At 37.9% G+C, this 13,271-nt stretch overlaps 1 protein-coding gene across 6 annotated transcripts in view; it reads left to right on the forward strand.

Moving 5' to 3' along the window:
• CNPY1 (canopy FGF signaling regulator 1) overlaps window positions 1-12,546 on the forward strand; it is a 169,037-nt gene extending 156,491 nt beyond the window's left edge. For all 6 annotated transcript variants that reach the window (XM_069729736.1, XM_069729737.1, XM_069729734.1 and 3 more), the window contains 3 exons: window positions 7,990-8,196; window positions 8,804-8,900; window positions 12,207-12,546. In XM_069729736.1, the coding sequence (XP_069585837.1) occupies window positions 7,990-8,196; window positions 8,804-8,900; window positions 12,207-12,241 (339 nt within the window). In that variant the 3' untranslated portion in view covers window positions 12,242-12,546. The remainder of the gene's footprint in view (window positions 1-7,989; window positions 8,197-8,803; window positions 8,901-12,206) is intronic.
• The last annotated feature ends 725 nt before the right edge of the window (window positions 12,547-13,271 follow it).

Raw genomic sequence — 13,271 nt, forward strand, 5'->3', positions numbered from 1 at the left:
CAGGTCGTGCTGAAAAATGAAATCTTCATCTCCATAAAGCATTTCAGCCGATGGAAGCATGAAGTGCTCCAAAATCTCCTGATAGCTAGCTGCATTGACCCTGCCCTTGATGAAACACAGTGGACCAACACCAGCAGCTGACATGGCACCCCACACCATCACTGACTGTGGGTACTTGACACTGGACTTCAGGCATTTTGGCATTTCCTTCTCCCCAGTCTTCCTCCAGACTCTGGCACCTTGATTTCCGAATGACATGCAAAATTTGCTTTCATCAGAAAAAAGTACTTGGGACCACTTAGCAACAGTCCAGTGCTGCTTCTCTGTAGCTCAAAAGTGGCTTTACATGGGGAATGCGGCACCTGTAGCCCATTTCCTGCACACGCCTGTGCACGGTGGCTCTGGATGTTTCCACACCAGACTCAGTCCACTGCTTCCTCAGGTTCCCCAAGGTCTGGAATCGGTCCTTCTCCACAATCTTCCTCAGGGTCCGGTCTCCTCTTCTCGTTGTACAGCGTTTTCTGCCACATTGTTTCCTTCCAACAGACTTACCATTGAGGTGCCTTGATACAGCACTCTGGGAACAGCCTATTTGTTGAGAAATTTCTTTCTGGGTCTTACCCTCTTGCTTGAGGGTGTCAATGATGGCCTTCTTGACATCTGTCAGGTCGCTAGTCTTACCCATGATGGGGTTTTTGAGTAATGAACCAGGCAGGGAGTTTATAAAAGCCTCAGGTATCTTTTGCATGTGTTTAGAGTTAATTAGTTGATTCAGAAGATTAGGGTAATAGGTCGTTTAGAGAACCTTTTCTTGATATGCTAATTTATTGAGACAGGTTTTTTGGGTTATCAGGAGTTGTATGCCAAAATCATCAGTATTAAAACAATAAAAGACCTGACAAATTTCAGTTGGTGGATAATGAATCTATAATATATGAAAGTTTAATTGTAATCATTACATTATGGTAAATAATGAAATTTAACACTATATGCTAATTTTTTGAGAAGGACCTGTATACATATATATATATATACATATAGCTCTGGCAAAAATGAAGAGACCACTGCAAAATGTTCAGTTTGTCTGATTTTTCTCTTTATAGGTATATTTTTGAGTAAGATATAAATTGTTCTTTTATTTTATAAACTTCTGACAGCATGTCTCCGAATTTCCAAGCAATAAATTTTATATTTTCTGAAAATGAGAAATGGTCAAAATAAGAAAAGAATGCATTGCTTGCAGACCTCAAATAATGCAAAAAAAAACAAGTTCATAATCATTTAGAAACCACAATACTAATGTTTTAACTCAGGAAGAGTTCAGAAATCAATATTTTGTGGAACAACCATGATTTGTAATCACAGCTTTCATGCGTCATGGCATGCTTGCCATCAGTCTTTCACACTGCTCTTGCAGTGGTCTCTTAATTTTTGCCAGAGTTGTATATATGTGTGTGCATGTATATAAATAATTTTTTTTTTTTAGTTACGGCCTCTATTAGGCACTATTCACATCATATTAATGGCCTCCATTTAATGAATATAACATTGTGTCACCTTCAGTCTTAAAAAAGAACTCAACGGACACAAATTATGATAAATGGAAAAGAGGTAGCTGTGTGCCAAGTAGCCTTATTTTTAATTTTAGAGCGATAAAAAACATCTACTATATAATTGTCTAAGGGTCCCTTCGTCTGTCCTTCTGTCTGTCTGTCACGGTTCTTAATTCGCTGATTGGTCTCGCCAGCTGCCTGTCATGGCTACCGGGACCAATCATCAATGGGCACAGTTCGGAAAAAAATGGCCATCCCCTACTCCCCGCAGTCAGTGCCTGTCGCCCGCATACTCCCCTCCGGTCACCGCTAACACAGGGATAATGCCGGCGGTAACGGACCGCGTTATGCCGCGGGTAACGCACTCCGTTACCACCGCTATTAACCCTGTGTGTCCCCAACTTTTTACTATTGACGCTGCCTATGCGGCATCAATAGTAAAAAATGTAATGTTAAAAATAATTTTTAAAAAATAAACCTGCTATACTCACCCTCTATAGTCCGCTGAGCCACTCCCACTGGCCGACATCTTACGCTGCAGTTTCCGGTGGCAAAGATGGTATGGCAGAAGGACCTGCCATGATGTCACGGTCATGTGTCCGCGACGTCATCACAGGCCCTGCGCTAGAAAGACCTGCCATGACGTCACGGTCATGTGACCGCGACGTCATCACAGGTCCTGCGCCCATAGCAACTGTGCCACGTGATCGTGCAAAACTTTATCTCACGTGACCATGCTGACATTGCCTACCTCTCAGCACTTTCTGTTGGTAGAAGAGGCGAACAGCAGCGTCAGTTTGTTGGAGCAGCTGAAATTGGGAGGAGTGTTGAGGAAGCAGCTGATGACCAGGGATGGCAGACCTACTTTAGGAAAGTATTACTGTCAGTGTGGTCATGTGAGACAGATAAACTCCAGCACGATCCGATCATGCTGGCACAGTTCTGACTTTATGGGCGTTTTTATTTTGGTTAATACTGTGGGCATCTACTCTTTCCTCACTATGACTTGGTCTCTTTATGATTGGACGGCATCATGGTGTATTGAATGCACATGTCCATGTAAACCTTGCAGCGCTGGGGTCCAAGGTTCAAAACCCACCAAGGACAACATCTCCAAGGGGTTTGTATGTTCTCCCTGTGTTTGCATGGGTTTCCGCCCACATACTAAAGACATACTAATAGGGAATTTAAACTGTGAGCTCCATTGGGGACAATGTTAATGTCTGTAAAGCGCTGTGGAATATGATGACGCTATATAAGCAATGCATAATAAATAATAAATGGCCACGAAGCTGAATTAAATGAAACGCTCTGTTGAATGATATGAAAATTAGCTTATTTGGAGCCTGTCATTTCAGTGTCTATACAACAGTGTGGAGAAAGAAAATAAAAATTTAATCTACATTCCTAGTACTACGGGCAGGTATATACAGTCATGGACAAAAATTTTGAGAATGAGACAAATATTAATTTTTCCAAAGTCTACTGCTTCATTTTTTCTAATGGCAATTTGCATATACCCCTGAATGTCAGAGTGATCAGCTTAACAGCAATTACTGTACTTGCAAAGTCAATATTTGCCCAGAAAATGAACTTTAACCCCCAAAACACATTTCAACATCATTGCAGTCCTGCCTTAAAAGGAGCAGCTAACATCGTTTTAGTGATTGATCCATTAACACAGGTGTGGGTGTTGATGAGGACAGGGCTGGCGATCAATCAGTCATGATTAAGTAAGAATGACATCACTGGACACTTTAAAAGGAGACTGGTGCTTGGTATCATTGTTTCTCTTCAGTTAACCATGGTTATCTCTAAAGAAACACGTGCAGCCATCATTGCACTGCACAAAAATGGCCTAAAAGGGAAGAGTATCGCAGCTACAAATATTGCACCTCAGTCAACAATCTATCGCATCATCAAGAACTTCAAGGAGAGAGCTTCCATTGTTGTCAAAAAGGCTCCAGGGCACCCAAGAAAGACTAGGACCGTATCTTAAAACTGTTTCAGCTGCGGGATCGGACTACCAGCAGTGCCGAGCTTGCTCAGGAATGGCAGCAGGCTGGTGTGAGTGTTTCTGCACGCACTGTGAGGCGGAGACTCTTTGAGCAAGGCCTGGTTTCAAGGAGGGCAGCAAAGAAGCCACTTCTCTCCAGAAAAAACATCAGGGACTGACTGATATTCTGCAAAAGGTACAGGGAGTGGACTGCTGAGGACTGGGGCAAAGTCATTTTCTCTGATGAATCCCCTTTTCGATTGTTTGGGACATCTGGAAAACAGCTTATTCGGAGAAGAAGAGGTGAGCGCTACCACCAGTCTTGTCTCATGCCAACTGTAAAGCATCCTGAAACCATTCATGTGTGGGGTTGCTTCTCAGCCAAGGGAATCGGCTCACTCACAGTCTTGCCTAGAAACACAGCCATGAATAAAGAATGGTACCAGAATGTCCTCCAAGAGCAACTTCTCCCAACCGTCCAAGAGCAGTTTGGCGCCCAACAATGCCTTTTCCAGCATGATGGAGCACCTTGCCATAAAGCAAAGGTGATAGATGGCTCATGGAACAAAACATAGAGATTTTGGGTCCATGGCCTGGAAACTCCCCAGATCTTAATCCCATTGAGAACTTGTGGTCAATCATCAAGAGACGGGTGGACAAACAAAAACCAACAAATTCTGGCAAAATGCAAGCATTGATTATGCAAGAATGGACTGCTATCAGTCAGGATTTGGTCCAGAAGTTGATTGAGAGCATGCCAGGGAGAATTGCAGAGGTCTTGAAGAAGAAGGGTCAACACTGCAAATATTGACTTGCTGCATTAACTCATTCTAACTGTCAATATAACCTATTGGTACTCATAATATGATTGCAATTATATTTCTGTATGGGATATAAACATCAGACAAACACTATTAAAAACCAGAGGGCAGCAGATCATGTGAAAATATAATTTTGGTGTAATTCTCAAAACTTTTGGCCATGACTAGAGTTTATAAGTTCACAATTTGTGAAAGGTCCATTTTTAAATGGAAAAATGTTTAGCTTTCTCATTTTTCTGTTTAGTTCCCTTTAAGTTTCCATGTTTAACCCAAGCCACACTATTTTCTGTTTATGTGTTTGATTGCTTTGCGTTATATGTAAATTGAGTATATGTAATTCTTTTATTTCCTATTCTTCCACTCCAGTGTATCATCACATCAATGTGTTTCTTTCGCTGACCAGAGAGTACTGAGAATATTTTTTTTGCCTGAAATTATCGGTGTTCTGTTACTGTAAATCAAGCCTCCCTTATCTTCCACTTAGTCATATTCCCAATTAGGTCATGTAATACCAAAGGAAAAGACCTCCTATATTAGAAGACTGAAGAGTAGCTTCTACTATTGTGGACTGGGCTCCTTGGATAATCACTAGTAGCTTGTAATAATAATTTTGCCTTTCAACTCAAAAAAATTCATGGCTGGACTAAATTTCCCATAGTTCGTCAGAAAGCGACATTACGTCACCGATGAGGCTGTGATGGGCCGTACTAGTCACATGCCTGCCCGGGTCAACCAGGAAATTCAGAGTCTATGGGGGGAAAGCGTAGCATTAGATCAGCAGCATTGAGGGATCAGAGAGCTGAATGTTATTTTTTGTAATATTTTACTGTAATTTAAAAGGTAATTATAGAAAAAAAAATATTATTTTTATTTTTTTCATCTTTGAACCACACTTAATGTTTTCACTCTGGTTGTCTTGACTATGTCTAGAGATATGCATGTATGCCCAGGATTGACCATCAGTATCAAATTGTGGTCATTCAAGTCTTGCATCATGCGATGAGCTGAGTAAAGGGGTATATAGTGACATGGTGAGCCCCACTTATTCTTTACCAGGTACAGCTCTGTACATTTGGCAGTGGCTGTGCCTGATTTTACACCCATTTTTTACAAATGGCTGTATACTCGATACCTGGCATGACCACTACAAAATATATGACTTGTGCCTGGTAAACAATGAAAGGACCCAACGCTGGCTGGCACCAGATGGGCCCTTCAATAAGCTGATTGCCATGGATTTTGGGAGCCATATTTTCACCCATCCGATTTTGATGACCTATTCTAGGGTTGGATATTAATATCAAAAGTCCTGGAAAACTAATTCAGTCTTATGCCACTTATTATTTTATATTTCATTGTATATTAACAGCTTGACTTATTAAAAAAAAAACACCCTTTTCAATCGGTCTTTTGTCAAAAAGTGATAATGTAATATTTGCCTCGGTACGCATCCGTCACCAAACCCCGAAATATTTACTTTTTCTCACAATGCCGTGGTGCCACGGGGTATTTCTTGCCCATTTCTTTATTGAGTGATACCATATTGTCATGCCTCATTCGCTGAATAAAGAAATATTCTCTTGATCCACAGCTTGGGGCAAAAGGCTGGAAATTCTTTTTTTTTTGCCCAGAAATGGACTAATCATTTATATCTATGCTGCATCAATAATCTGAGAATCATTATTCTCATATTTGACAGCGCATGAATTAATCCATCAGGAAACTTTGCCCATCTGGAATTCCAAGCTATTATAATAAGTATTTAGCATATAACTAACCCAGGTCATTATTTTGCCAGATTTTGGAGAGTCTTGTATAGGTGTTGAAGTGGCCATTTTTGGTTCTCAATTCCTTGTGGCATTCGATCTTAGGCTACTTTCACACTAGCGTCGTACTCAGCCTGTCGCAGTGCGTCGGGCCGACGTACCGACGCATACTGTGGAAGCGCCGCACATCGGGGGCAGCGGATGCATTTTTCCAACGCATCCGCTGCCCCATTGTGAGTTGCGGGGAGGAGGGGGCGGAGTTCCGGCCTCGCATGCACGGTCGGAAATGGCAGACACAATGCACCAAAAAAGTTACATGCAACGTTTTTTGGTGCCGACGGTCCGCCACAACACGATGCAACCGTCGCACGTGTGGCAAAGCGTCGCAATGCGTCACTAATGTTAGTCTATGGAGAAAAACACATCCTGCAAGCAATTTTGCAGGATGCGTTTTTTTCTCCAAAACGACGCATTGCGACGTGCGTCGTACGACGCTAGTGTGAAAGTAGCCTAAGGCTAAAACTTTTTTGGAGGAGGTCAACTTTTATAACATGTCAAGAAAATCGATAATATGTATTACGTTTTAACACTTTGTAATTTGCAAATATTCTCATTTCGCGCCGTAAATTTTGAAAGTTTATTAACTTTTACTAGAAGTTTACTTGTAATGATGGATTTGTGCAATGTTAAAATCATGAATTTCAGCATGGCCAGTGGTAAGATGAAAAGCGTACAGATGGAAAAAAAATGCATATATGAGTAAACAGATTTTTTTAAATAATTTTTTAAAACTTTTGAGCTTTTGCTATGTTTTTTTGAGGGGTGGTATTCATTTTCGAAATATGAAAAAATATGCTGTTAAAAAAAATATATATATTTTCCTTTGTGTTCTTTTTTTTTTTTTTTTCCCCTGCACTCTGAGAAACAAATGTCACATCCAGAAGGCTGAATTTTAAATGGAGCATGAATGAAACAATAAAAGCTAGCCCCAAATTTTAATTCTCCAGCCTGTATTTATTTGATTTGTGTCCAGATGGTGGTGAAGCAAGGAAACCCTTTGTGTAAATGAAGCACACATGTGAAAGTGCCTCTATAATGTAGTCATTGAGACCGGAAGGGTTCATACTGTGTCTGAAAGGAGACAATAGAGACTGGATATATCAACATTGCTGAAATCTAGTTCATTTGTGATTCAACCCCTTTGACTGTGGTTGTCATGAAAACTTCCTACTTTGATCAGCAGAGGGTGGAGAGAAAGCCTTTGGAAAGGCCCAAAGATGCATCAGTATTGTTTACTGTGCACTTGGCTTCACTTCACACCCCCATTCCGGAAGAAGCAACAGAGATAGGACCATCTTGCACCTTGACCTGTCTAGACTAGGGAGTGGACTTTTTGTCCCAGTTACCAAGAGTACTGGGTGCTCTTTGACCCTTTGAGTATTTGCTGTGGAGACACTCGCTAAGTATGTAGGTAGTTTGTTAAAGCTTCTTGAACTCTTACTTAATTCTGGAGGAAAGCGAATGAGACAAAGACATGGACCAGCTGTTATGAAATAAAGCTGAAACAGTAGAACCTGGGAGAAGTTACATTTCGTAAGCTATTATTTTCTGCACAAAGCCCCTGGGAAGCAATATAACAGCTGCATTGGAGATGGCGAACAACAACTAATCTGAACGCAGGTTTTTCACAACTCTTACACATGCAAGTAGCATGGAAACCGATATAACTGTATTTCTAGATACTTTGCCATTCCCTCTCTTTTTGAAGTTGTCTTTATCACTGTACGTCTTGTGTAGTAATAATCTGTCCTAAGCTTCTTATCTTCTAAAAATTTTTTTTTTTTTTTTTACAGGTTCCATTAGTCAAATCTGAGGTATATCTGACAGAGGTTTTAGAAGGAATATGTGAAAAAATGGATGACTACAGCCTCTACACAGACCCTGATACCAAGGAAAAGTCTTTCAAAAGGTTTGCTCCCAGAGATAATGAAGCGTTCCCTTCAGTCGACTTTAACAATTTCCAGTTCAATCCTGAAGATAGCAATCCTCTAAAGTTTGCGGTAAGACGTTTTCTCACACAATACTTGCATCTGTTTGTATCATTTAGAATACAAAGGAGTAAAGAATTGAACGTCTCTGTCACGCGTAAATTTATACTTTGTTGTTTTGCATGTACATTCTATAGAAATCCTTTTATATTTTTTGTGCTATAACACATAAAAAATGCACTTTTTCTAAGTTGAATGGTAAAGTAGAGTTTGGTTGTAGTTTATACGTATTTCAATTTTTTTTTTAAGAATGTCTTCATTGTTAAGTGTTGGTAATTATGAATGCAATTAATTATTTAAACTTTTTTTAGTTTAGTTTTAGTTTATCTTTTAAGAATTTGTATTTAACATTTTTTTCCTATACTTTATAGTCAGTTTTTTTTTTCATTTTTATTTCATTGACCAAAGGTAACTTAGGTAGAAGAATTAGGGTTTAAAAAATACATGCTAGAAAATGCATAACGTTTTTACTTTTATTACAGTCATAAATTGTATTTTTATTCATAGAAACAAAGTTGAGCAGAATGTCAATTTTATTTTTCAAGTATTAGATGAACGTTGGATTCTGTTGCTTTTTTTTTCTTTTTCCTGTCTTGAACACATTACTCATTTCTTGTAGTGTGAGCATGTGGTGGAGGAGAATGATGAGGAAATAATTTCACTTCTTGCCAAAGATACTGAAAATTTAGCTGAGAAGCTGTGCAGTGAAGTAGCAGGTAGGTTTATGATTTTGCTTTTGCATTTTTGATCATTTATAACCCCGTTCCGCTTCTATAGCTGGACCATCAGTTTGTTGTATTGTACCGTGAGCTAAATTAGTACATGTAACTTTATCCATTTTTTTGGTCAGTTTTTTGTAAAATTGTTCTTCAGAGTCCAAGATTTTCCTGTCTACGCATTTATTTTACTATTCAAAATGGGATCATTGGTAATGCAAAGTGCCTTTATTTAAATTTTCCATCGGCCATCGTGCACCGTAGGCCTCTGCTACTGAAATATGCAAATTGACATTTTTCTAATTAATCATAAACCCGTTTCATTCAATGAACATATATTTTTAAAGCCATCTTAAGTTCAGAAGAAGAGTAAGTTACCACTTACCGTCCGAAGATTGGAGCGAACTGCGATCAGTGTAATATTACAGAATACAAAACAAAATTCCTCCATATTGCTTATTTTTGTTCTTTTTTATACCATCCATAGCATCTTTCCCTCCTTTGCCCATGCTCATTTGTGTATTAAATAAGTGGCCCGGCTTAAAATATTAATGACCAGAGGAATAAGAGAACACAATGCACTCCAGACAATTTGGTCTTCTCTTTTTTTTTTGTAATGAATAACAAGCACACTTTGCCAGTGCTCAGCAGTCAGGCGGTGTAGTTTGCTTCACCACGTAGAGCCAGTCTGTTTTAGGGGGGAAAAATGCATTATGTATCCAAAATAAAATATTGATTTTAGCACCAATGACATCTTAAAATGAAGGCTTGAGATCTTGGTATGTAAAAGAAAAAACCCTGAGGTTTTAAATAAATATTTAATCCTAACAGTATGTGCTTATAGATCTCCTCTCATGCAGCTCGAGTTGTAAATGAAGTTGATAGGACTTTTGACATTTTTCTATACAGTGCTGCGTCTATGGAAGCTTGCAGGTACACTAGCACACTTTCTAATACTGACGGGCAAACAGCTCGAGTCCCACAAAGCGTATTTACCACGCATGTTAAGTAGACATCATACGTTATACCGAGCCAGTATAAAACTCTTAGAATCTCCTAAATGCTCAGAATGTCGTCCTCTAGTTTTCCAAAGCATTTAAGTAGCGGAGCATCGTAAGGTATTTTGTTATTTTCCTGCCTGAAGAACGTAGGCCCAAAAAGCCTGAGCTAGATTTATGGTAATGATATTTAATGTTCGACTAAACAGTGCACTTGTGTTTATTGGAAACCTGAAGAAATGTCGTTTTTAGTATCTGTAGCCTATTCAGTCTGTAGAATTAACTGTGTAAATGATTTGTATATAGATTAATCTGTATATGTGTATCTTGAAAGGATTTTATGGAAATGTTCGTAAAGACAAGGTCAGCACATGTGATTATTCTAAAGAATATGCACGTCCATTTGTATAGGTGCGTTAGCTTTAGTCATTCGTTCATGAAAGCTACACAAATTGCACAAAAACGCAGTATATGATTTTTGGTAGGAATATTTGACAAACGTTACAACACATCCAGAAATTATTTCCATGGTTTTTAACTCGTTTAGAGAAGCAATCGTTAAAATTATTATTTTTATAATTCATTTTCTTATTTGTATTTTATCTAGGGTTATATACACACATGGGGAAGTTTTACAGAATTTTTATTTCACTTTTGCTTTTTCCCAGAACCCATAGGATTATATTCAGTTAGTATGGGGTGTACCATGATGAGAAAGATAATCCTTTTTATGTTAAACTTATTATAATGTATAACTACTAGTTAACAGCTATACACTGAATCATAACTCTTCAGACTTATACACCTATTGGCCTTTCATTGCTTTGCAAGGCATTCTGGAACTTGTAGTGCCAACACTCATCATCGTCCATAACTTCTCCTCCTTATTCCTTGATAATGAAGACTTATTCTTCTTCTTGACTTAAATTAAAATATGTCCAAAAGTCTACATTTGTCCCTTTTTTCATGTTGTCATATAATCTGTATATATTACTATTAAGTATTATGATTGGCAAATTCCCCAATTATCTTACGACTTATGATATATAGCGGCTGTTACACACGTGCACTTTATTTCTCTTATATTATGGCTATCCAAATAAGTCCTCTATAAAGGATATAAAAACATCCTTAATTGATGAAAAAAAAATCGTTTGATAATTAGATAATTTTTTTGCACTAAATCATATAATATGTAGCGCTAATCAAGTTTTGAATCACCTGGAATTAAATAAGGATTGTAATATAGAAAATCCTAAAAAATATTTCACAGTTCTTTTTTTTTTTTCTAAATAAAAAAAAAAATTAGTAAATGTTTATGGAAATACATTATTAATTTCTTTATTTTGAGAGATTAATAAAAAGTGGGTTAGGAGCAATTTTAGATACTTTCTCCCATAATGTTAAACGCCAATATCTTAAAAAAAATAAATAAAGTGTAAATATTTTATTATATTAATTAATTTAAAAAAAATGCCAATTCCCAAGACTTGGATTGTAATGGATAAAAAGTGTTTGAAATGTTTGATTTGCGCCGTACTCTACCATGAGACTGCCGAGAATTCGGTAATTATATGTCTGTACAGCCGTGTTACATAGAGTTTCCAATAATCGCAGTCGTCCTGTATGTAGGACAATACATACAGTAATTGTCAGGTGTGTATATACAATGGCACCATGTAACACAGCTCTACACACGTACTCAGGCCAAATCTAAGCAGTCCTATGCTATGTGCTGAGAAAACTTTTACTTATGTCATATTGAATTGTTACCAAAAGATTTCGACTGGGAAGAACTCATTTAATGACTTAAAAAAAAAATCTTATATCTCATGGGAAGGAAATTAGATGGCATTTTCTTTTCGAATACGTAGCATTTTAATATTTATAATCACATTTTCACTGTCTTCATTCTCCATTAAAAAGGGAGAGAAGTTTGACTTGGAAATTCTATTTAACCTGAAACTGGCTGAGCTTTGATCGTATATTACTTGAATCGATAGATTTCTTCTTCAATGTATTGTGAGTAGTAGATGGTTATATCAATGGCTACGTCCCAGTAACTGCAGTATCTGAATATAAGGATGTGACCAATGATTATTTTGGATTGATCAGTCTACTATATTACTATTTTTCTATAACCAAATCATTTGTAAGGTCAGCCGGTTTCCTACTGGCGATGGATAGTGCACGACGACGTGCTACACAGCTGGGGATGTGAGCAGAAGAAAACAATAGCTGATTGTTCTGTGTGTCAGACATACAGTAGGTCATGATGTCTGTTGACCGTTTTTTGTTTTCATTCTAGGTTTTTGTGACGGCATTCCACATACTGAGTTATAGAAGACCCCAAAACAGAGCTACAATCAATTGTATTTTTTTCTCAATTTTCTGACTCGGCAACACAAACTATGGCGTTTTACTCCCTCCAATAACTTATGTCACCGTGGCCATATTTCCATCAAGACTTAACTATCAGGAACGACACAACGGGTTTGAAATTTTGTTAAAATCATCGTATGTTAATAGATCATTACGTTTTCTATAGTCCTGAAAGGCCAATTTTGCCGCACTTTTCTAATACACATCTAGTTAGGTTTTGTTTATTTTTATTGCAATCATCTATCAATAAACTATATTTTATGAAATCTCGTATTGTTAATTGCATATGCAAGAAACCATTACTATGCAATGTGATGAGTGGCACCACATACAGAGGGCAGTGATCTGGAGACATGCAGACATGGGCGTTGCCCGCTCCAAAAATGCTTGCTCCATGTTAGGTGCCAAAATATGAACAAAATAACCTTTACCTTCCATTATTGTTTTTTTTTCTGCAGTTTATGTGATAACCGTGTATTTGAATGTTTTAATTTATACCAGACAATGGTGGAATTTATTAGATGTATTACTTTACTGTAGGGATAACTGAGCTGTACTGTAAGTGCAACCTTGTATGACCTTGATGCACATCGTCTTGGCTGCCAGCACTGTCCTTCTTAACGAGAGCACACAGAAATTAACCATGGTCTGCTCTTTTCTGTGCCCTCTTACTCTACAATACTGTGTGTATCCTTAGAAAAATGGTAAGCAATTGCCACATTGTGAGATCAATTCATTAAAGCTTTGTCGACGTTGACCTTATTCCTACTTACGTCTTCAGTTTTCAGATTGGTCAAAAATGACTTAGTTTCTAGGAAAATAAACTGCGTTCTTAACGCCATGCCATATCTTGCCTGTACCTAACTGCTCTGTTAAAATACCAAGTGATATTTGATACAAGTATTACGTCTATGATCATGTCATATTTTTAGATTGGATATAGGACAAGTGAAAACTTAATATCATGGGTGACGGATATGTAGCGTGGACG

The sequence above is a fragment of the Ranitomeya imitator genome, chromosome 6 (assembly GCF_032444005.1).
Source record: "Ranitomeya imitator isolate aRanImi1 chromosome 6, aRanImi1.pri, whole genome shotgun sequence".
Classification (NCBI taxonomy): domain Eukaryota; kingdom Metazoa; phylum Chordata; class Amphibia; order Anura; family Dendrobatidae; genus Ranitomeya; species Ranitomeya imitator.